At 40.2% G+C, this 26,539-nt stretch overlaps 1 protein-coding gene across 2 annotated transcripts in view; it reads right to left on the reverse strand.

Annotated features, from left to right (window-relative positions):
- The window catches only part of LOC122555979 (chloride channel protein 2), a 624,753-nt gene that overhangs the window by 313,360 nt on the left and 284,854 nt on the right, over positions 1-26,539 (reverse strand). For both annotated transcript variants that reach the window (XM_087993551.1, XM_043702310.2), the window contains exon 4: positions 7,614-7,742. In XM_087993551.1, coding sequence (XP_087849677.1) covers positions 7,614-7,742 — 129 coding nt within the window. The remainder of the gene's footprint in view (positions 1-7,613; positions 7,743-26,539) is intronic.

Raw genomic sequence — 26,539 nt, forward strand, 5'->3', positions numbered from 1 at the left:
TTATTTACATAAAGGGATATTTGTGTATGCTTTCATTTTAAATATATGCAACTAGTTAGTTTTGTCCAGATTTTCATGAGTACTTAGAATAATGGGTTGTGCTATTCACTTTGTAAAGTTACCCAAAAATATTTTCATGCTTGTCAGGAGAAATTTATCTAATGAAAACAAAAGGCTGCAGATGCTGGAGACCCAAAATAAAAACAGAAGAAGCTGAACAAGAAACTCAGCAGGTCAGGTAGCATTTGTGGAGACAGAAATATAGTTAATGTTTTGAAACAACATGTTATGAAGATGTGGGTGTACTGTACCTTTAAGAGTATTAAAAACTAGCAGAACTACCTGACAGCATTAAGTGTTCTGAACAAGATACAATGTAACGTGTGGTTCAGTAGCTAGGGTAGCTGGTCACCTGGAAATGATAAAATTGATTCAAGTTAGGCCAATCCTTTTAAATTATACACCCCCACTCCTCCCCCCCCCAAAAAAACAAACTCCAATCAGGTTTGAATTTAGTTTATTGACAACCTTAAAAGCCAATGACACAATCCAATGCTTTGGGGGTATAAGACCGGGGAAATTGAGAGGAGAATGGCCAAGCCAATGACATCTGCAAACTGCCTGGAGAAAACTTCTCTTAAAGGTACCTTTATTGATCAGTAACCTGTGAAGAAGAAGATAAGAAGGCTGAGGAAGATGGAAGATTCGACATCTGGCTGGTTTTGAAAATTTGAATTATTGGTAAACCTTAATCAATGGTTTTATTGGACTAATATTATAGAAGGGAAAGTAAAAGATAGGTTAGAGGAAGGAGTTATAATTAGTTGTCAGATAATTATTCTCTGTTATACTTGAAGAAATAAAGTTGTTAATTGGTACTTCAAATAATTCTTGGCCTCTTGAATTTTCACAGATTACTGCACGGGATAAATCTTCTGTGTTGCTGGGGTAAATTAAGCAGGAGGGTTTACCCTGTGTCGTAACAAACTGCATAGAGGCCAGTGTCCCATCACCAAACCACCCTTTATTTACTATTACACAGTACAATGGTTGTGGCCAGCCAGCTTGGAGTCAGTCATCAACTGAAGGGATCCTGTTTATCTTGAGCAGTCAAAGCTTTCCTGATTCCCCTAGGTTAACAAACCCAAGAACCTCATAGTTAATCTGGTGTCAATCACTACATCCCTCCCCCACACTGCCCCACTTCCAGACATGTAGGCCTAGTCTTTCAATTGTATATTATCTTGAAGTGTTTTGGCCCTAAGTCCAGTTCCTCTGACTTGGACTCAGACACAGATAGCATATACCAGATTGTGGCCTATCTCTTGCATCCAGAATGTCTTGGAAGAGTCTCCACCTCTTTTTCTGTTGGCAAAGATATCAAGGCTGCATTCAGTTTGGAATCTGAGGTTTCCTCGGCACTAGACACAGGCGGAGCACCAACAGTTTCTGACAGGCCTTCAGGCTGTTATGAAGGCCCAGGTAGGTTTTGACAAAATGTCTGCCATTTCACCTTCCCCACCACGTCTGGAGATATCAAGATTAACCTGGTGTAGAATCTTCTCACAGTCTGCAACTCAGCTGGAGCTATCCTTGATGTTGTGTGCGGGGTGTTGGGGAGATTTCACTGGGGTGTTTAATGTAGGGCTAGGGAGGGTGACACTAGTTCTGCAACAGACATTTCTAGCCCTGAAATGGTTAACAACAGCCAAGCGAGCTGCTGCTGGCGACTGCATGAGTACCTGGCTGGAGCTTGTAAGGGATATGCATAATGTTAATTAAATCTTGGAGCCTGTAAATACCAGCCAGTATCAATTGCCCCATCGATACTCGGGATTAATAAAGAAACCGATCGGAATCTGTAACTGTTAGACAAGTGTGAATTGCTCTATCGGAACCTGTAACTGTTAAGTGTGAATGGCTCTATTTAAGTCTAAAGTTGATAAGTGTAATTGTCAATTTAGTTAAACTGAAACTATTGAAAATGGCTAGCCTGTCAGACGCATAGTAATTCCTTGAAACAATGAACTATTGAATACAGGATCGGAACCGCTCCCGGGGATGGCTGAGCCATTGTCGAGCACAGCAGGAGCTGGACAGGCACTTCGATGCGGCCAATAGGAGGACGGATCCCCAGCGCGCGCAGATGAATGGACCAATGGGGAAGGCGAACTGACCGGGGATTCCAGGCAGCGCGAAGTATAATTGTGTCAAGTTTGAACGAGAAGGGAGAACGCCTTCTCCAACGAATGCATGCTTGTAGATTCGTTGTACCAGTTAAGATTCTGTGAATAAACTGCTGTCTGCGTCTAACCATAGTTGCCAGTGTGAGTCTCTCCTTCCGAAAGAACATGCAAAGACGGGACCCCACGGGTCCGTCTTAACAGGGGTGATCCTATAATCGAACAGAAACCAGGATAGCTTGATCTCAATTGATGCTGTAGGCTGCTTAGTTAAATCTGCCTTCAATGTTTGGATTGCTCTTTCTGCTGGACCATTGGATGACGGATGGTATGGTGCTGTCCTTATGTGCCAAATGCCATTGGACTTGAGGAACTATTTGAATTTGCTGCTGGTAAATGACGTCCCACTGTGTGAGACCAATACTTCTGGGCATCGTATATCGCAAACAATGCTCTCAGTTTCTCAATCGTCTTCCCTGATATTGGTGAACAGACTTTATGCACATTCAACCACTTTGAATGGGCATCAATAATACCAGGAACATTGAGCCCATGAAAGGAGCGGTATAGTCAACATGCAACTGAGTACATGGTTTACCCGGCCATTCCCACGAACGTGAAGGTGTTGCTGGTGGGAACTTTCATCCTTTTTGGCAATCTGGGCACTGCCCCGCCAACACAGCTATGTCATCATCCAACCCTGACCACCACACATCGATTTTTGCCAGAATCTTCATCTTGGAAACTCCTGGATGACCTTGGAGTTTGACCAGTATCTGGCAGTGACCTTTACTCGTGACAATCATTCTTGCTCCCCATAGTAATATGCCATCCTTGATCATGAATCTTTCTCAACCAATTCTGCCCAATAGGTTTGGGCCCAAGACTTTTACAGCCATCATGGGTAATTGCACTAACTGATTCTCATAGGAGTCTGGAACCAAAGTCGTACCTTTAATTTGCAACGGTTTCCCCCAGTGTATATTCTCAGTCTGTCTGAGGATTTGTGCAAGCATAAAGGTTGGAGAGCCAAGAGAATCTTATTAAAGATTAATTTTGCGACTACAGATACAACTGCGACCTCCATGGGAATTGAGTGACTATTTAATAAACATTAATTTTAATCAGTTCCAATTTGGACATGGCTAAGCAATTCAAGTATTCCAACCCACACACAAGGGAACTTTGCAGGGCAAGCACTCTTCTGGGTACTGGCCTCCAAGATTTCCTACTCAAGTTGATCTTGATCAGATGGGCCAATGGGCTGAGGAGTGGCAGATGGAGATTAATTTAGACCAATGGGAGGTGCTGCATTTTGGAAAAGTAAATCAGAACTGGACTTATGCACTTAATGGTAAGGTGCTGGGGAGTGTTCCTGAACAGAGAGACCTTGGAGTGCAGATTCATAGTTCCTTGAAAGTGGAGTCGCAGGTAGATAGGATAGTGAAGGTGTATAGTATGTTTTTCTTTATTGGTCAGAGCACTGAGTATAGGAGTTGGGCGGTCACAATTGTGACTGTAGAGGACATTGGTTAGGCCACTTTTGGAAAATTGCGTGCAATTCTGGTCTCCTTCCTACTGGAAGAATGTTGTGAAACTTGAAAGGGCTCAGAAGGATTTACAAGGATGTTGCCAGGGTTGGAGGGTTTGAGCTATAGGGAGAGGCTGAACAGGCTGGGGCTGGTTTTGCTGGAGGGTCAGGTGACCTTATAGAGGTTTACAAAATCATGAGGGACGTGGAAGGAGTAAATAGACAAGGTCTTTTCCCCAAGTTGGGAGAGTCCAGAACTAGAGGACATAGGTTTAGGGTGAGAGGGAAAAGATATAAAAGGACCTAAGGAGCAACTGTTTCACTCAGAGGGTGGTAAGTGTATGGAAATGAGCTGCTAGTGGAAGTGGTGGAGACTGGTACAATTACAGCACTTAAAAGGCATCTAGATAGGTATATGAATAGGAAGTGTTTAGAGGGATATGCACCAAGTGCTAACCTTACCGAGGTTAGGTTCGGATATCTGGTTGGCATGGATGAGTTGAACCGAAGGGTCTGTTTCTGTGCTGTAAATCTCTGACTCTATAACTCTAAGTCAGGCCTTGTAGGACTCCTTTGCTGCCCTGAATCTGCAAACGAGCAGCAAGTAAAACGGCTTGCCGACCCAGAACGGTTTAGCCACTTGGTTGAGGCTCGGCTTTGTTGTGGGGTTATGCTATGGGTTGGCCTATGGTCCCTCTGCTCAGGACATGTCCTGCATGAGGCTCTGCAATTGCTTACACTCACGTGGTGTTTTTCAAGCTCAGTTGGGCAGGTGAGGGAGTCCACCTCGATTGGGTTGTCCTGTAGTTCCCATGCTCCACTTGCCACATTGTCTAATGACAAAGCCAGTTGTAGTGCCTGTTTGAAGTCCAGTTGGGCTTCAGCTAGTAAGCATCTTTGCATGGTTACATCATTAATCCCGCATTTCAAAGTATTAGCATCTCATTCAGGGTTAACCCAAAATCACATTTCTCTCCTAGTCATTGTAACCTCATCAAAAATCCCAATATGGATTCCCCAAGTTCTTGAACAGCTGAATAAAACTGATAGCATCTCAGGATTAGAGGTGGTTTGGGGTCATAGTATTCTTTAATCAACTCTGTCAACTCCTGGAAGGTTTGAGTGTCTGGTACCTCTGGGAAAGTTAAGCTCCTTATAACCAAAAATGCTTCAGGTCCGCACACAGTCAGAAGAATTACTCACTTCAATTACCCCCATGTCATTTGCCAAGAAAGAGAATTGCATTCTTTCCATATACTGGGCCCAGTCTTCAACAGCAGAGTCAAATGAATCAAACTTCCCAAATGGAGGTATGATGCCAGAAATGCTTACGCCAACTCCAAGATGACAGTTGCAAGCAATGATCTTCAGGCACATCCTGTTTTCTCCCATCGCCACTGAAATAACTGCAGAGAGGCCAGTATCCTGTCACCAAATCACCCTTTATTTACTACTGCACAGTACACTGGCTGTAGCCAGCCAGCTTGGAGTCAGTCCTCGGTTGAGGAGATTCTAATCTTCTGGATATATTGGTCAGCCAAGATTTTCCCAAATGGGACTGTTAACCTGAACCTTGTAGCAAACAAGATCCACCTTTTCCAATCACTACATGTTTTGAGTCCAATGACTCTTATTAGATTCAAAATGTTAAAGCTTTTTCTCTCTCCACAGATGGTTGTTGAATTGCCAAGGTACTTCAGCACGGTTTTTATTTCAGTTGAAATTGCTACGGGTGCAGGCATCTGATTCAACGTGCCCCTTCTATAGGGGAACTAACATCTGTCAGTACAGAGATTAACAGCCAATCAAACCGCACAATTCTTAATAAGACTGCAAATCACAAGTGTGAAAAATAGAAATTGTATTTACCATTGGAGGAATCTAAATAAAGGATTGGATGTACATGTCAAGTTAGGACACAGACACAAAATATAAAAACAAAACCAAAAATATGGAAGTTAACATTTTTCTCAAGAAAGGAGTTTCTGCAATTCTAAAACTAACTTTGAGGCCAAAGTGGTTGATTGACAGTACTTCTTGCCAACGAAACATTTAAAAGTCAGTTACTTTTGATTGAATAAGGTCTAACATTTGTATTTCTCCTTAGTGTGAGAACACTGGCTAGTTAGCCCAAATTTGAGGTAGTTCAATGATCTCCACATGATTTGTATCTAGAATACATACAAAGCTTAACAACAAAGCTTATTGGGGATCAGGTGTCTCTGACAGCAACTTCTGCACTTCCATATTTAACTGCATCACCAGTGCAGAACTTCAGAATTGGCTGTCAGCTTTACCCTATAATAACATCAAGCAGCAACTATGTTGCCACTATTAACGCAATCACTGAGCCACCATCAAATCAAAAGAATGGACGCAACTTAGTGAAAATGACAAATGAATGCTCAGTTGGTAGTATTCTCACTTCTAAATCACAAGGTACTGTGTCTAAATCACAAGGTACTGTGTCCAAATCCCACTCCTGGGCTTGAGTGCAAAAATCAAGGCTGACATTCCAGTGCACTACAGAGGGTGCCATTTTTCAGACAGGTTGTTAAACCTAGGCTCCATCTGTCTTTTTGGTTAGATGTAAAGGATCCCATGGCACTACTTTCAAAAGAAGAGCAAGGGAGTTATCCCGAGTGTCTTGGCCAATATTTAATTCCTCAATCAACATCACAAAAACAGATTACCCAGTCATTATCACATTGTCAATTATGGGAGATTGTTCTGTACATGTTATCTGCCACTTTTCCAATATTAAACTGTGATAGTTTCAAAACTGCCTTGTTGGCTGTACTTTGAGGCATCTGGTCGTCATGAAATTCGCTATAAAAATGAAGTCTTTTTTCTTCAGTACAACCAGCTTTCACATTAAATTATTCACAGAATAAGATTTGTTTTGTTTATTACTTGGAACAAGATTGGAAGTGTGAGTATAATTACAACAAAAATAGCAGTTGTCCTGAAAGGAAATACGCATGTATGAGTAGACATGTGAGTTACCAAGCACTATTAATGGAATTGTGAACATTAGTAACCCAGGAATAACGGAAAACTTTGTTTTGTTGGAGATGGGTAGAAACAATAGCCAAGTTGGTTTGACTAGAATTACCCATACGGGATAATGTTGTGTGATCAATTCAGAAATTTCCTCATGTCTTAATGCTACAGGAGATTAAAACGGTTATGAAATTTGTTGCAGCGTTTGAAGTTATTTTAAGACAATGTACAAAATAATGTATTAATAAATTTGCAAGGAACTGCTCTATTTACGTTTGCAGTTCAGTGCTTGAAAGAAAATATTAACTCACTGAAATCCACCTCTGAGGACAACCAGGTTGTGTTGATGAATGGAAAAGGTACAAATTATTTTGAATAGTCTTGAAAAGAGAAGTCACTCTTAAAGCTTTTTGTCAAGGACAACTAATGGAATCCCATATGCCAAATTATCAAAACAACTTACACTACAGTAGAACAGCGGTGGGTATTGGTTGGCTAGTCAAATCTAGTGATTGTCAACGCCTTACCACAGAGAATGCAAGTGAACTAAGCTCCTATGCTTCTGCACAATGCATTAGAAAAAAGAGGCTTGAGAATATTCCATTTGTTTGTAGTGATCAAGCCATTGCATATGAATACATGTCACTTCTAGTATGAGTGATTAAGCCATGTTAAAGGACTTGATAATATTAAGTTGGTTAGTCTAACTATCTCCACACTTAGGATTGTTCACCAATCATGGAATCACATCTAACAATAGACATTTTATGCAAGGTAAAATAATCTCAAATTATTTATAGAAAAATCACAACGAAGAACTAGTTAACACTATGCTAGATTGGTGCACAATCATTAACATGTTTTAGATAATAAATATTATGAAAAGTGGCACATACCTACAGCCTGTGGAGCAATGATCTGGACAAATCCTGCTGAGAATGTTATAAGAACAACAGGGTAAGTGACCCAGGCCAAGTACTGCAGAGAAACATTGTGCTCTAGGCCACTGTACATCCATTTCTGAGCTGCGGAAACAAGCAATGATACAATATTAAAGTAAATTCTAGGGAGCTGTGTGTAAACATCTTTAAATCTGCTCACACTACATGCTTAATGTACAGCAATATACATGATGACTAAGCACATGAAAAAGGCTGTTTCAAAACCTTTCATGGAATGCATAAAGATATTCTATAGAGTCATTCAGCATGGAAACAGAGCCTTCGGTCCAACTCATCCATGCCGACCAGGTTTCCTAAACTGATTACTCCCATTTGCCTGCATTTGGCCCATATCCTTATAAACCTTTTCTATTCATGTACCTGTCCAAATGTCTTTTAAATGTTGTAATTGTACCAGCCTCTATCACTTCCTCTGGCAGCTCATTCCATACAAGCACCACCCTCTGTATGAAAAAATTGCCCCTCAGGTGCCTTTCCCCTCTCACCTTAAACCTATGCCCTCTAGTTTTGGGCTCCCCTATGCTCGGAAAAAGACTTTGGCTATTCACCCTATTCATGCCTCTCATGATTTTCCAAACTTGTATAAAGGTCATCCCTCAGCCTCTGACTCCAACCTCCCAAGGAAAAAGAATCCCAGCCTATTCAGCGTCTCCTTAGAACTCAAACCCTCCAGTCCCGGCAACATCCTTGTAAATCTTTTCTGAACCCTTTCACATTTAATAACATCGTTCCTGTAGCAGAGCAACAGAATAGTTTGGAGTATTCTAAAAATGGCCTCACTAATGTCTTGTATAATTGCAAATAACAGCCCAACTCCTATACTCAATGCTCTGACTAATGAAGGTAAAATGCCAAATGTCTTTTTCACCATCCTGCCTATCTGCAATTCCACTTTCAAGGACACCTGCCCACCTTGGTCCCTCTGTTCAACAACACTCTCCAGGGCCCGACCATTAACTATATAAGTCCTGCCCTGGTTTGCCTTAGCAAAATGCAACACCTCACATTTATCAAAATTAAATTCCGTCTGCCACCTGTCAGATCAATGGTTCCCATAGTTTCATTAACTTGCAATTTAGAATTAAAGCTCACATTTCCAAAGAACGGTGTCATGACATTGATGAATTGTATTCAGTGAACCTCAAGGTCTTATTTTAACTTGGAGTTTATTATGGGGTGAGTAGTACACTCAACATGAGAATTAAGTCATTTGAGGTGGGGTTTTGAAAATCAAACCTCTGAGAAAATAACTTTCATGAAACAGAGTTTTAGAAGATTTTAAACAAACTAGTTTTGTTTGAATATTAGTAAGACAGATCACACATTGATTAACTATATTATTTACAAGTTAAAGCCTATATTATTGCTTTCCATTTTCTTCCTTTTCTAATTGTATAAAAGTAAGCAAATATGCAAAACCAGAAAGTCTATAGGGGATATGCAACAACCCTGCCTAGGTCTAATGCTCAAGGTCGCAGTTTTGCAGATACTGATCCGTCTCAGGCTTGAATTTGCTGGGACATGCACACTCATATTTGCACAGATTGTCATTTTTCAATACTTTTTTTGTTGCTGTTTCCAACATTTTGAAGCTTTTTGTAATTCAATCTTTTCAAAATCAACTCGCTTCTTCGTGGAAAGATAATAAATACTTTCAATATCTAACTAAAAGTAGTTGTGGAAATATGACAGCACCTTTATTGTACTTTTCACTCTAGCCAGACTCTACACTCATCATAACCAGAAGAATGCATCACTCCCAGGATATCCCAAAATGGACCAGCATCCTTTCTTCCGTTAGTCTGGAGCTGCTTTGCAGAAGTCCTGACATTTGACCTGGACATGCCAGACAAGGGAAATGTAGCACACCACTTTGTGGACAGGCATCAGGGGGTCCAGCTGGACAGGGTAGTGCAGAGAGAGGATATCCTCTATCCTCAGGACTATCAGACGAGACTACAACACCAGATCATGTCTGAGGTTAGCCCTTGGGTCAGTGCAGTCTCAGCCATCTGGAGGAGTACACAGCAACGTAGGAAGAAGGGGACCTGTCTCCAATACCTCACTCTGACTCTGCTACTGCACTGACCTCCTACCTAGGCTCATGCTCTACCACTCTCACTGTGGCCTGCAATATCTTACCCATTTGATCTCGCCTTTGACCACACACCCTGCATGCTCTCCATGCTGTTTACTCACTCAGTTGATCTGCCTCTCCACTTGCACTAATAGTAACTGCCATGCCACCAAATTTCATCTCCTGTAATGCCTGCCTCAACTTCATTCCAGGAGGAAAACAACCCATAATATGGCACATCAAATGAAGATGGGTAACAGGCTGCCTGAAGTTCGGCTGCTCACATGTTATGAGGAGAGAGTCCTGAATTTGACCGCCTTGAGTGTGACTGACTGACCGACCACATCCAATCCACTGAACTCATATTGGACGCTTCCCTTAACACATGATGACAGGACCCCCTGAGCATGAGATATCACCCTTGACTTGACTGAGGACTACTGACAACCATGACAGACCTCCTGGCTTTGAGTCTACACTAAATGCAAAGGCAGCACAGATGTACTGTGGACCTAGTTTCTCTTCCTAAGGATCAAAGCACAGAAAGGCAAGGTGGGGCAGACATACCATGAGTATTCAGGTAGACTCAGCAGGCTCAGAGTGAGCATGTGTGCAGAGAGCAAGTGAATAGCCTGATGATGCAGCCCAGTCCAGACCATGTCCCTGAGCGCACAGTCTCCTTGCTGCAATATTACAATGTTAGTGACAAAAATGGAAATTGCTGGAAAAGCTTAGATGGTCTATCATAGAATCATAGAGATGTACAGCATAGAAACAGATGCTTCGGTCCAACTCGTCCATGCCGACCAGATATCTTAAATCAATCTCGTCCCATTTGACAGCACTTGGTCCATATCCCTCTAAAGCCTTCCTCTTCATATACCCACCCAAATGCCTTTTAAATATTGTAATTGACCCAGCCTCCACCACTTCCTCTGCAGCTCATTTCATACACACACCACCCTCTGTGTGAAAATGTTACCCCTTAGGTCCCTTTTATATCTTTCCCCTCTCAACCTAAACCTATGCCCCCTACCCTATCCATGACCCTCATGATTTTATAAACCTCTGTAAGGTCACCCCTCAGCCTTTGACGCTCCAGAGAAAACAGCCCCAGCCTATTCAACCTCTCACTATAGCTCAAATCCTCTGAACCTGCCAACATCCTTGTAAGTCTTTTTCTGAACTCTTTCAAGTTTCACAACATCTTTCCAAAAAGAGGGAGACCAGGATTGCACACAATATTCCAAAAGTGACCTAACCAATGCCCTGTACTGCTGCAACATGACCTCCCAACTCCTATACTCAATGCTCTGATCTGTGGAGAGAAATCAAAGTTAACGTTTCAGGTCGAGTGACCCTTCCTCAGAACTGGACCCGAAATGTTAACTCTGATTTCTGTCCGCAGCTGCTGTCAGACTTGTTAAGCTTTTCCAGCAATTTCAATTTTTGTCTCTGATTTACAGTATCCGCAGTTCTTTTGGTTTTATTAGATTACTTTTAAATTACTTACAGTGTGGAAACAGGCCCTTCGGCCCAACAAGTCCACACTGACCCGCCGGAGTGCACCCACCAAGACCCATTCCCCTACATTCACCCCTGCACCTAACACTAGGGGCAATTTAGCATGGCCAATTCACCTAACCTGCACATTTTTGGACTGTGGGCGGAAACCGGAGCACCCAGAGGAAACCCACGCAGACACGGGGAGAATGTGCAAACTCCACACAGTCAGTCGCCTGAGGCGGGAACTGAACCCAGGTCTCTGACGCTGTGAGGCAGCGGTTCCATAAAAGGGCATGGATTGCACTGTCAAAGTCTACGTTGTATTAATCTAATGTCCTTTATGAGCCAAACGGTTCCATAAAGGGCCTGTACTGCCCTTACAATGACAGTTGCTGGTACAGCCTGAGGTGCAGTATTGAAGTAGAGAAGCATCCTCTGAGTGGATCAGAGATGTGCTAGGGTGGTTCTCAGAGACTGACACATGTTAGATATCCATGGATATGAAATGGAGTGCAATTGGTGCCTAATATGGAGAGAGTAAACAGCAAGCTGAAGTTACCAGGTATCCCTCTCATTTCCATGTCAAGAATTCTCGGTGTCTGGTTTGCTGATGCCGGGTATGATAAAAAGCTGCATATTAATGAGGTGAGACCTGAAGTCAATAATATTGTTAACAAGAAAGACCATCCTCCATTAATAGGTAACCATTCACTGCCTCGTGAGAACTTGGTCTCAATGCCTGGAACTTTGTTGTAAGCTGCAAGGAGCCATTTCCAACATTGACAAGCCTTGCTGGACTTCTCATACAATTCACATCATAGCCCACATCTTTCAGACTTCTGAAAGATTCCGCCTATATTTACAATAATCTCCAGTAACCTGGCTCAATATCACATATTGCACTGTCCCACACATAGGAGAAAGTGAGGATTGCAGATGCTGGAGATCAGAGTAGAAATGTGTGGCACTGGAAAAGCGCATCAGGTCAGGCAGTATCTGACGAGCAGGAGCCCTTCCTGAAGGGCTTGTACCTGAAACATCGACTCTTCTGCTCCTCAGATGCTGCCTGACCTGTTATGCTTTTCCAGCACCACACTTTTCGACACTGCCCCACACATATCAAGCTAGAAGTAATTAGAATTTCCTCAATAAAAGTTATATTGATTTAGCTTAGAAAGAAACACCATGGTCCAGAATTAGCTGACACAAACAACAGTGACACTAATGGCGTTCATTATGCATACAGGATTCAGAAATTTTAGACAAAGGATAAATGCATCATTAAACACAAAAATCAATAACTGTCTTTGGAGTTGTTACACCACAATTAGCTTTATGAAAAAAGCATTCCATAGAATGCCTCAATATTGCAATATATTTGCAAAGTAGACATGAACTAAACTTACAGAAAAATAACTTGTCACATTGTCAGAAGGCTATCTATAATGATATTGACAACTGTTAATTGCTTTTATACATCCTCACTGGCATTGAAAATAAACTACAAATATAAAGTTTTGTTCCCTCAGGTTGCTGTGATGATTATAAACATAAAAAAATTAAATTTTTATTTATCCTCATTTAATCCAATCTTTTGTTCTCTTTTTATTTTCTCTTCTGTACCTGAATCAACCTTCACGCATTAATTTTATACTTCAAGTCCTGTGCTGTTCGTTTCAACTTGATTTGTTAAGTAGATACACAGTTTTCTGTCCTGTTCGCCCAAGCCCCAGATGCCTGATTTTCTTTGCTGCACTGTTATCAGTAAACATTTTCAGCAATTTACCAGTCGAAATAATTCAAAAGCTACGTGCATAAGGGTAGGTATGGATACGCTGCTTCGGCAAATTATGCTCCCAAAGATTGACATAGCTTCAATAAGGACAGAGGTGAGCTGAATCGTTGAAACAAAATATCAAAGTTGAGTTCTGAGTTCACACCAAAAATTTAATTATCCTTTCCAGGTTAAAACATTTTCTACAGTTACTGTAGATTGGAGATAAACACAACTGCAAAATACTGCTTTGGGTAGGCTGAAATAAAACAGAAAATGCTGTAAATACTCAGCAGGTTAAGCAGCATCTGTGAAGAGAGTTAATGTAATAGGTCAATGATGATCTTCACCAGGATAATGGAATGATGATAATTACAGTTGTTCACTGCTTTCAGATAACATTCCACAATCTGACATTTTCGTGAAGCAAATAACTTAATGAAAATAAACAGTTATTATGATTAGTTTCAAAACCATCAGGCTTTCCCTCCATCTGCCTTTCTTCGTCTGGTGACCTCTTATCTCAGTTGGAAAACAGCTTTTTCCCCTATGAAATGCTGACATTTGATGCATGAATGGAAATGCTGTTGTCAATTTGAAAAACTGATAGTTGCTATGCTTGAGTTAAAGTGCCTAATCTGCTATAAGGGCTACGTCTCTGACAAATGTACTACAACCAGAGGAGCTTTGTTCATAAAAAAAAATTAAATTCTTAATTTTTATGATAAATGCCCCTCGCCTCATGATTTTTTCAAGAGTGGAACTAGCAATTAAAGGAAAATGGATAGAGAGAGTACAATTTCAAGGCTTGTGGATGATACAAGACTTGGGAATATAATAAATAGCCAGTAGAATAGTTAGAGACCCAGCAGGACATAACAGACCGATGGAACAGAAGGTGTATGGCAGATGCAATTTAGTGCTGATTAAATATGAAGTGATGTATTATAGAAGAAACAACTTGGAGAACCATTGTAATCTAAATGAGATATTTTTTAGGTGTACAAAAATAGAGATATGAGAATATACATACGTGAGTCATTCAAGGGGACACAGCAAGTTGAGGAGATGGTTAAGACATCCTTATTTGTTTAAAAAAAAGTATTTTGAAAGCAAAAACAGGTCATGTTTTATGAATCACAGATGAGGCTTCAGCTGGAGTATTGTGTATAATGTTTGAGTACTGTACTTCAGAATGGTGATGTTTCTGAGTAATACCAGGAATGAGGGATTGCTGATGTGCAGAAATCAAATTTGCTATTATTATCCTTAAATCACCAGAACTGGGGAAATCTAATGTATTCCAAATTTATAAGCGGTTTTGATTGTGCAACTAAAATATATATTATTTCCTTTGACACGTAATTCAATAACTAGAGGTTATAGCTTTGATTGATAGAGGAGATGGTAGTACAGTAGTAATATCACTGGACTAGTAACCCAGAACCCCAGGCTAACAATCTGGGGACATGGGCTAAAATCCTTCCCTGTTAGGTGAGGTCATCTGAATTGAATAAGAACTGAAATATAAGGAAGCCAATTTAATGGTAGTCATGAAACCATTATTGATTGTTGTAAAAATCCATTTGGTTCACTAATGTCCTTGAGGAAAGGAATCAGCCATCCTTACCTGGTCTGGCTTACATGTGACTCTGGACCCATAGCAATGTGGTTGACTCTTACTTGCCCTTTGGAAAATTAGGGATGCATAATAAAATGCTGGCCTAACGAGCAACACTCATATCCCATGAATGCATAAAAAGTTGCAAAATAAAACCAGATGGGAAATGTACAGTTCACTTGGAGGTTAAGCTCTAGACTATTTGAAACAGTAGTTCAACCAAATTCTTTTTGAAGTTGTAAAAAGCAATTGAATGTATATTCAAAGGAAAACTAAATTGGAGGGTTTCAAGGAGAAAGCTGGGTGTGGAACTAGATTAAGTTGTTATTTTGAAGAACTTTGCAAAAAAGAGGGCTCTATGATCCTCTAACTGAAATGTAAAAAATATCCAGAACTTGATACTGATTTTGTGATTTATAGGTGCACCATTTCTAAATAATTTAAGGACTACTTTGCATCAAAAATACTGCCCTTTCTAAAAATACTTTAAACTTCATGACATTATATTGCTAGCGCAAACAAAGATGCCAATTGGATGCAATTTTATTTACAAACTTGAGTCATTCGTAAAAAATCGTTCAAAATGAAGCCAATTTCCAACAAAGCAGCCCAATGGATGTAACCTAGGCTTTTACTTTAGCTTTTATAATAAAGATGAATGGCCATTTATGTTTGCTGTTTATGGTCACAAATACATTTCCTGCTCTGTCAGACTTAAACCATCTCAAAGAATATTCCAAATGCACCAAATCTGAAATAAATGCAGAATATATTAGCAATATTCAGCAGGTCACACAGTACCTGAAGAGAAAGGAAAGGGGGGCTAGCTATACAGCTCTTCACATATTTTGTCAGAATTGGAAAATGTCTTCAATGAGGACCAAAAGATTCAGTCACAGCCTGCCCTTCACAGAATGCTACAGAATGAAAGGCTTGTAAATGTTCTTTCATTCTGGTACTTCGCTTCCTAAGTTGTAAGTATTCTTATACATTCTTAAATTTGTATTCATTTTATCTTTCTGGAGCTCCTACAATACTTAAGCTTTTGAGTTAGTAACTACATTAAAAGCTACTGTGTGTTGCATTTTTCTGCTTCTCTGTACTTTCTTCCAACTTGAATGATTATTTCATATATCTAACATGCTTGACAGCAACATTAGTTTAGGTAATCAGACTGTTCACTCCATTAGCATTATGTTCACAGTTAAAACTTGCAGAAACACATACATAAAATTTAATTTCCCAATCAATTATATTTGGAAGATTCTTTGCAGTTACATTTCCCGAAATGTTAACAAGGGGTAAATTATCATCACATGGTCCCTGAGGCTTGTGGTCACATGCCCACTAGGTTCAATCTGAGTATAGGAAACTTTGCATTCTGATTTCATTTTCTTCCCATCAAAGATCAAGTAGAATCATTGGATTCAGTTACCAACAGATTAGGACAACATCTTCATAGAATCCATACAGTGTGGAAGCAGGCCATTCAGCCCATTGAGTCCACACCAACCCTCTGAAGAGGCTCATAGGGTTGGTGTGGACCAACCTTCTGAAGAGCATCCCACCTACCTATCCTAATCCCTGTAATCCTGCATTTATTATGGTTAACCCACTTAGCCTGCACATGCCTAGACACTATGGGCAATTTAATATGGCTAATCCACCTGACCTGCACATCTTGGAGCACTCGGGGGAATCCCACACAGACATGGGGAGAATGTGCAACTCCACACAGACAGTCGCCCAGAGCTGGAATCGAACCTGGGTCCCTGGCACTAGAAGGTAGCAGTACTAACCACTGAGCCACTGTGCCACCCCATGTTGTGGTGAAATTATCTTGGTTGTGTCAAACGGGGCTTCAGTTTTACCTACAAATGTCCTATTATTATATTGGAAAAGACCTTTGGAATCGAAAGAAAAAATGGCATTTCTGAAGATGAATCACCTTTGTAAGCTATAATGATTATTTACATAGACTATTCAAACTGAATCATAAATAGCTGAGATAATTTATAACATCTGGTGAGTTTCAGCTGTGTCGCCATAATATCTTGCAAATTCACCTTCCCTTCATTAGGAAAGCCTAACTTGCCAAATAAAAGACCAAGTTAAAACAAGAGTGCTTTGTAATGTCTGGTTGCATAAGCAGTAGTTTTAGAGATTCTGTCTTATATTTAAATCATAAAAATAAGAAACATAAGTTTTAAAAAAAATATTGGCAATAAAAGAACAGGCACTAGAAAACTGCCCTTTAATTTGAATTCAAAGGTAAAAAGTTAATAATATGAATGCATTAAATAATAAATAAATGTAATGTAATAAATGATAATAATCTCATGTATTGTATGAATGATAAATATTATTTGATGACTTTTTTTATTGGCGAGTAACAATAATAATATACACAAAATGGTAAATCGATGAGAAAAAAAATGATTGGTCTATGGCACCTTTTTAAAATATATCAAAATATCACAGTAGAAAATATTGGTGAATAAGGAAGATAATATTTTTCCATCACTGTGAAAACAATTTGATTACATTATTCCAATTTAGTTAATATACAACCAAGCTAAGCTAAACTGCAGCTTAGAAGGTTAAACAATTGATTTATAGTTTACTACAATGCTTGAAGATGGGATAGTATAGATATTTAAAAACATTCTAATCAACAAATAAAAACTAATATCTGTATCCTGAAAAGACTGATTTATAAAATGCAGTTGTTCTGCAAATACTTCTCACGTAAAAAGTATTTTCTTCTAACGATTTTCAGAACTCTAACCTACACAGCGTTTACATTTTGTCCGAAGGTATGGAATGGAATCAATAAGAGATGTTTAAGAGATGTTAAAGGAAATATTAAAGTTTGACCCACATTTTTCTAGCTCACTCCTATTTCACAGAAGCAGAGTATTGATGGATGCTATTTGGCCCACTTTGTCAGGTCTACAAAAGAGCTATGTAATTAATCCCATTCATTCATTTATCTGTGGGAAAAATTCAGGTTTTTGAATTTGCAACGGTCGATTTACCATTTTGTGTAATGACTATCAAAAAGTAATTAAGTTTGAAACTATTAGCACTGTATGGTGGAGTTGGGGGTTGGCGTCCTGAGTGGATTAGATCATTACCCTTCAGAAAATACAACTTGGATTCAGATATATAAATGCATTAACGAAACATTAACAATCAAACTTAACATGAGTAATGGCACTATTAATGTTAGTTTTCGACCTCTGGAACCCAGGAATAAATTTCAGCCCTTTGACACACAAGCTAAAAAGTAATCTAGCAAATTGGGAAGGAAATTGCGGGACCCCTTGCAGAAATATTTGTGTCATCTATAACTACGAACGGATGACTGAAGAGTGGCTATTGTTGTGCCTTTAAGTATGGATGTAAGGAGAAGCCTGGGAAATACAGACCTATGAGTCTGACTTCAGTTAGACGTGATTCTACAAGATAAGATTTATATGCACTTAGAGAGGCAAGGAATCATTAGAGCGAGACAACATGGCTTTGTGTGAGGGAAATCGTGTCTCACAAATTTGATTGAGTTTGTTGAGGAAGTATCCAAGACGACTGATGAAGGCACTTCACATTGTTTACTTGGATTTTAGTAAAGACTTTGATAAAGTTACGCATTGTAGACTAATCAGTAAAATCAGGTCACATGGGTTTCAAGGTAAACTTGGCTACAAAATTGGCTTAATGGCATGAGACAGTGTGGTGGTGGAGGGTTGTTTTTCAGACTGGAGGCCAGTTTCCAGCAGTGTTCCACAGAGATCGGTACTGGGTCCGCTTTTGTTTGTCACTTATATAAACTATTTAGATGAGAGTATAGAAGGCATGGTTAGTAAATTTGCAGGTGATGCCAAAATTGGTGGTACAGCGGACAGCAAAGGTTACCTAAGATTACAAAGAGATCTTAACCATTTGCATCAATGGGCTGAGGAGTGGCAGATGGTGTTTAATTCAGATAAATGGTGTTATTGCATTTTGGTAAAAACAAACAAGTACAGGACCTATTCCATTAAAAATAAGACCTTGGGTAGTATTGTAGAACAGAGAGACTAGGGGTTCAGGTACATAATTCTTTGAAGTTTACATCACATATAGACAGGGTAGTTAAGAAGGCATTTAGCGCACTTGCCTTCATAGTTCAGACCTTTGAGTATTGGAGTTGGGACACCATGTTGAGGTTGTACAGGACATTGGTGAGGCCTCTTCTGGAGTACTGTGTCCTGTTTTGGTTGCCCTATTGTAGGACAGATATCATGAAACTGGAGAAGTTTCAGAAAAGATTTACCAGCATGTTGCTGGGAATGGAAGGTTTGAGTTATAAAGGAGAGGCTGGATAGGCTGGGACTGTTCTCACTGGATCGTAGGAGGTTGTGGGGTGACCTTGCTAAGGTTTATAAAATCAAGAGGGGTATAGATAAGCTGAATGGCAGATGCCTTTTTCCTAGGGTTGGGGCTTTCAAGACTAAGGTGCATATTTTTAAGGTGAGAGAAGAAAGATTTTAAAAAGTCAAAGGGACAACTTTCGTTTTTAAACAGAGTGGTTTGTATGTAGAATGAACTTTCAGAGGATGTGGTGCATGTGGGTTCAGTTTCAACACTTAAAAGACATTGGGATAAGTACATGAATAAGAAATGTTTGGGGGAATATGGGCCAACTGCAGGCAGGTGGGACTAGTTTGGTTTGGAATATGGTCAGCATGGACTGGTTGGACTGAAGGGTCTGTTTTCTTTCTGTGACTCTATGATTCTATGGCTCTAATAAAGATACAGTCATATTGTTGACTTTTCCATGGTATATCAAATATTAAGAGGTAAATGAAAAGAATAGCTACACATCATTTGTATAATGTTCTGTTTGGAGTAAAGCTAAGCAAAGTTTTCAAACTTTTGTCCAATGTATAACAGTTATGGATGACTTATAATTGAAATTAATTCTGAGTAATCTAAATCTGGTCCCCGTGGATAAAAGTTCAAAGAATGGAATTATTCATAATTCAAAACTAATTTGTCACTCTTACCCAGTGGCTGTAAGGGTCAGGAGAAACAATGACAGGAAATGTCATGCCTGTCTAATATTAATGTTTTTCTAAGGATGAGGGCTGTCACACATGAATAAAGCACTTTCTAGTATATCTGATTGGTATAAAATTTGAATTGATTGATCCAACCAATGTTGATGAATTGAAAATATAGGCAGAATTTTCAGGTGACATCAGTCCCTCAGGACCAGAATGGGAAAACTCCAGAAATAACAGTGTCAGGGGAATATTAATTACAATGTGCCAGTCCCAGCACCAGCAATAACAGAAGGTGGAGGATGCAATTTTAATGGGCTAGTGAGACCCATCTACACAAGGTAGCAGCAGACAGCATGAAAAATGAATTTAAAGTAAAATAAATGAGGATTGAAATACTTTTGACAACTTTGAGAAGCAGAGAAAATTTAGAACTTGCAGTAAAAAAAGCTAAACACCAGAAACTGTCTGGGTTTGGTCAATCTATTCTTAAAATGTGATTCAAAATACCACTCTGTCATATAAATGGTCCCAAGTGGTACGATGAAGTTTTCAAAACATAACATGAAATGGAAGATTAGGAGGAAGAAGATAGAAATATAGATCAAAAGATAGGACATTGTATTGGTGACAAAAAGTTTCAATTATGTAATTGGTAGCAGAATCTCTCAATTGTGTAGTATTGGGCAGTGGGGCATGTCTACAGTATGTGGAATATACTGGCTAAAATGATACCTAAACTGAGTAATACGATTTGGAGAAAGGTTAAGGAATTTAAGATTTCCATCCAGTTTCATAACATGGGATGATGTCACACTAAAATCTTTTAAAAGAAAATTGTCATTCCTTATAGAAGAGCTGGACTCAATCATTTGATTCGCACTAATATAGTATCCAGTGAAATATCACTGGTATTAAATATGTCATCAATGAAATAAACAGAAAAAAATAGATATGGAAAATGACAAAGTTCTGTATTGGAAATGTCTGTGAAATTGACTTACACATTTGGGGTACTCTTCTATTCCTTTAAGGAACATTTGCTCTCCACTAAAGAAATTAAAGTATCATTGAAATTGGAGGTAGAAATCTAGAAGACAGAAGTTCAATTGTGTTAAAACTACGCAGGCAATTTGCCCATCCATCATCCCAAAGGAATAGGGCAGATTAGGTAAACTAAACAATTAGTGGCTGCATTAGCATCAGTTGTCCATGCTAATAATTGATGGCAAATGGTAAGAGGGTAGAGTCTCTAACTTGACTTGTTGAAAAAAGACAGAAGATTTTTTTTGAGGTTTTACATCTCAGACACATCAGGACAACTTTCAAGAATACAAACTTAAAGACAAAACCAACATTTACACTGCATGAGTAATGAATGCTGATTGATTGGAAAGTAGACTGTGACTATCTTCTATGATTAGTAGAGACATTTCCATGGAGAATATACCCATAAATGCTAATTGACAGTTAACAGCTAGGATTTGTTAAAATTTAAATTAGGCAAGTTGACTCTGATTGGCAGTGCTCTGAAAAATGAACCAACAAACTATTTGTTGAGTTGAACAGGCAGACTGCATACACAAATTCTCCATCTGTAAAGAGTGGAATCCTGTCTATTGATATATGCAGTTACATATTAACGTGTACTTTCAATACATGCAAGTGCACTATGTTACAAGCTCAACTAATAATGTTAAATTGGTTGTCAAAGTAATTCCTTGCACATTCAGGATTATACAAGAAATACTATCCAATTTCTGAATCCAAACTGATGTTAAACTCTGACTAATGCATCCAAGGGGAAAACCTTCAACAAAATGCATTTTTTTTAGCAATATGCAAGTTCTACATTAGCAAATAATAACTTGTGTACCTGAAACAGGGCTGTAGAGTCATAAAAGTTATATAGAATGGAAACAGGCCCTTTGGTCCAACTTGTCCATGCCAACTAGATATCCTAAACTGACAGAGTCCCTTTTGCCAGCATTTAGCCCATATCCCTCAAAACCCTTCCTACTCATGTACCCATCAAGTTAGTTTTTAAATATTGTAATTATACTAGCCTACATCACTTCCTTTGGCAGCTCATTCCATACACGCACTACCTTCTGTATGAAAATTTGGCCTTCAGGTCCCTTTTAAATTTTTCCCCTCTCATCTTAAACTTATGTCCTCTAGTTTTGGACCCCCCTAAGCTGTGACAAAGACCTTGGTTATTCACCTTATCCATGTCCCTCATGATTTGTAAACCTCTATAAGGTCACCCCTCAGCCTTCGATGTTCCAGGAAAAGTAGCCCTGGCCTATTTGACCTCTCCTTATAGCTCAAACCCACCAATCCTGGCAAAATCCTTGGAAATCTTTTCTGCATCGTTTCAAGTTTAATAACATCATTCCTATAGCAGGTTGATTAGGATTGAATGCAATATTCTAAAAGTGGCCTAACCAATGTCCTATGCAGCCACAACATGACATCCGAACTCCTACACACAATGCACTGACCAACAAAGGCAAGCGTGCCAAACATCTTCTTCACCACTGTCTACCTAGGACATCAGTTTCATGGAACAATGCACCTGCATCTCCAAGGTCCCTTTCTTTGACAATACTCCTCAGAGCCTGACCATTAACTGTCTCGGTGCTGCCCTGATTTGCTTAGCAAAATGCTACATCTCACCTTTATCTAAATTAAACTCCATCTGCCACTCCTCGGCCCACTGGCCCATCTAGTCAAGGGCCTATTATAGTCAGAGATAACCCTTTTCACTGTCCACTACATCTCCACTTTTGGTGTCATCTGCAAACTTACTAACCATACTTCCTATATTGACAAGCAAATCATAGAACATAGAACAATACAGCGCAGAACAGGCCCTTCAGCCCTCAATGTTGCGCCGACCTGTGAACTAATCTAAGCCAGTCACTCTACACTATCCCATTATCATCATATGCTTTTCCACGGACTGTTTAAATGCACCTAATGTGGCTGAGTTAACTACTTTGGCAGGCAGGGCATTCCACGCCCTTACCACTCTGAGCATAGAACCTGCCTCTAACATCTGTCTTAAATCTATCGCCCCCTCAATTTGCAGCTATTCTTCCTCGTACAAGCAGATATCATCATCCTAGGAAAAAGACTCTCACTGTCCACCTTAATTAATCCTCTGATCATCTTATATGTCTCTATTAAATTGCATCTTAGCCTTCTTCTCTCCAATGAGAACAGAGCAAAGTCCTTCAACCTTTCCTCATAAGACCTTCGCTTCAGACCAGGTAGCATCCCGGTAAATCTCCTCTGCACCTTTTCCAATGCTTCCACATCCTTCCTGTAATGGGGTGACCAGAACTGCACACAATACTCCAAGTGAAGCCGCACTAGCATTTTGTATAGTTGCAGCATAACACCACTGTTCTGGAACTCAATCCCTCTACCATTAAAACCTAACACATTGTATGCCTTCTTAACAGCACTATCAACCTGGGTAACAACTTTCAGAGATCTATATATAGACACCAAGATCCCTCTGCACATCCACACTACTAAGAATCTTTCCATTGACCCAGTATTGTGCCTTCCTGTTTTCTTCCCAAAGTGCATCACCTCACATTTATCTGCACTGAACTCCATTTGCTACCTTTCAGCCCAGATCTGCAGTTTATCCAAGTCTCCCTGCAACATTCTTCCACACTGTCCACTGCTCCACTGACTTTAGTATCAGTGGTAAACTTACTAACTCATCCACTTTTGCCTGCGTCCAAGTCACTTATAAAAATAACAAACAGCAATCGTCTCAAAACAGATTTTTGTGGCACACCACTAGTAACAGGACTCTAGGCTGAAAATTCTCCATCAACCACCACTCATTGCCTTTTTACAGAAAGCCTGTTTCTAATCCAAACTTCAATCCCGTGCCTCTGCATTTTCTCCAGTAGCCTACCATGTGGAACCTTATCAAAGGCTTTGCTGAAGTCCATGTATACCATGTCAACTGCCATACTCTCATCTAAATGCTTGGTCACCTTCTCACAAAACTCAATGAGGTTTGTGAGACACGACTTGTCCTTGACGAATCCATGTTGACCATTTCCAATTAAATTGTTGCTTGCTAGATGATTATAAATCCTATCACTTATAATCCTTTCCAAAACTTTTCCTACATCAGACATAAGGCTCACTGGTCTATAATTACCTGGGTCATCTCAACTGCCCTTCCTGAACAAGGGCACAACATTTGTTAGCCTTCAGTCCTCTGGTACTAAACCTGTAGACAATGACGACTCAAAGATCAAGCCAAAGGCTCAGCCATCTCCTTCCTAGCTTCCCAGAGAATTCTTGGAAAAATCCCATCCGGCCCAGAGGACCTATCTACTTTCACACCTTCAAGAATGGTTAACATTTCCTTCTTACAAACCTCAATCCTTTCTAGTCTAATAGCTCGTACCTCAGTCTTCTCCACTACAATATTCTCCTTTTCCTGAGTGAAAACAGATGAGAAATATTTGTTTAGCCCCTCTCCGATCTCCACAGGGTCCATGCACAGCTTCCCACTTCTATTTTTGACTGGCCCTTTTCCTACCTTAACCATCCTTTTATTCCTCACATAGAAAGCTTTAGCATTCTTCTTTATTCTACCTGCTAATGTCCCCTCCTTGCTCGTCTTAACTCTCTCTTTAAATCCTTCCTAGCTACTCTGTAACTCTCTATCGCCTCATCTGAACCATCGCACCTCAACGTCACAGAAGCCTCCCTCTTCTGCTTAACAAGAGATACAATTTCTTTAGTCAACCATGGTTCCCTTACTTTATCACTTCCTCCTTGCCTGACAGGGATATACCTATCAAAGACACGCAATATCTGTTCTTTAAACCAGCTCCACATTTTGATTGTCACCATCCCCTGCATTTTGCAACTCCATTCTATGCCTCCTAAGTCTTGCCTAATCACATTATAATTGCCCTTCTCCCATTGAGAACTCTTGCCCCGTGGCATATACCTATCCCTTTCTATTGTTAAATTAAAAGTAACCGAATTACAGTCACTCTCTTCAAAGTACTCAACTACCACTAAATCAAACACCTGGCCTGGTTCATTACCAAGTAACAGATCCAATGTGGCATCGCCTCTTGTCAGCCCTTCAATATACCGTGTCAGGAAATCCTCCTGCACACACGACAAAAATTGATCCATCCAACGTACTAGAGTTATAGCATTTCCAGTCAGTGTTGGGGAAGTTAAAGTCCCCCATAATGACCGCCCTGTTCCATTCATTCCTGCCCAGAATCAGTGTGCCAATTCTTTCCTCCACATCCCTGAAACTTTGCGGAGGCCTATAAAAAAACTCCAAGCAGAACGACTTCTCCTCTCCTGTTTCTAACCTCAGCCCATAGCACCTCAGTGGATGAGTCCTCGTCAATTTTTTTTCAGCCACCATTCTGTTGTCCTTGACTAACAAAGCCACACCTGCCCCTCTTTTACCACCTTCTCTGATCTTAATGAAAGATCTAAACCCTGGAACCTGCAACATCCCTTCCTAACCCTGTTCTAACCATGTCTTAGTAAAGGCCACAACATTGAAATTCCAGGTACCTATCCATACTGCAAGCTCACCTACCTTATTCCAGATACTCCTGGCATTGAAGTAGACACACTTCAATCCAGCTTGCTGTCTGCCAGCACACTCCTGTGACCATGAAATCCTGTCCATGTCCTCCTTACTCTCATCCTCCTGTGCACTGGAACTACACCACAGGTTCCCATCCCCAGCTGAGCTAGTTTAAACCCACCCAAATAGCACTAGCAAATTTCCCACCCAGGATATTAGTACCCCTTTGGTTCAAGTGAAGACCGTCCTGTTTGTAGAGGTCCCACCTTCCCCAGAATGAGCCCCAATTAGCCAAATACCTGAAACCTTCCCTCCTGCACCATCCCTGCAGCCACGTGTTCAGCTGATAACTCTCCCTGTTCCTCGCCTCGTTATCATGTGGCACGGGTAACAAACCAGAGATAACAACTCCATTTGTTCTCACTCTCAGCTTCTACCCTAGCTCCCTGAAATTTTGCTTTACATTCCTATCCCTTTTTGTACCTATGTCATTATTACCTACGTGGACCATGAGTTGGGGTTGGTCACCCTCTCCTTCAGGGTAAAAACAATGACTGCAAATGCTGGAAACCAGAGTCTAGATTAGAGTGGTGCTGGAAAAGCACAGCAGTTCAGGCAGCATCCGAGGAGCAGTAAAATCGACATTTCGGGCAAAAGCCCTTCATCAGTAATACAGACAGAGAGTCTGAAGGGTGGAGAGATTATAGAGTCATAGAGATGAACAGCATGGAAACAGACCCTTCGGTCCAACCCGTCCATGCCGACCAGATATCCCAACCCAATCTAGTCCCACCTGCCAGTTTAAATTTGGTGGAGAAGCTTCCAGTAATAATTATTCTGGTCAAAATTAGTAGTCTAATTTGTGAAGACGTTACAGGCTTGATAAGTATAACACTTCAGCTCTCCTGTATGTTATCCATCCTGGCTATCTTGGGGAGCCTGGTACCCTTATAGCCTTGACATTATTCTGAATGGCATGCGTTTGAGGCGATTAAAGCACCAAAGTGTGACTTCAGATTACTTGACTACACGGGTGCCTCGGTTTTGCTATCATATCTTTCCCATAAAGGCTGACAGAACAGGCTGTGTACAGGAGTCTGCTGGGCACCACCTTCATTAATCAAAAGGGAAAGAGCTATTGATTCAGCACCTCAGTAAATCTTGAGGCAGTCTTGGCCCCTATGCACATGTTGGGATACATGTAAGGAGATGTTTATATTTTGCTTCTGTAC

This window comes from Chiloscyllium plagiosum, unplaced genomic scaffold, assembly GCF_037043375.1.
Source record: "Chiloscyllium plagiosum isolate Xiang-an unplaced genomic scaffold, Cpla_swu_hap1 HiC_scaffold_13, whole genome shotgun sequence".
Classification (NCBI taxonomy): domain Eukaryota; kingdom Metazoa; phylum Chordata; class Chondrichthyes; order Orectolobiformes; family Hemiscylliidae; genus Chiloscyllium; species Chiloscyllium plagiosum.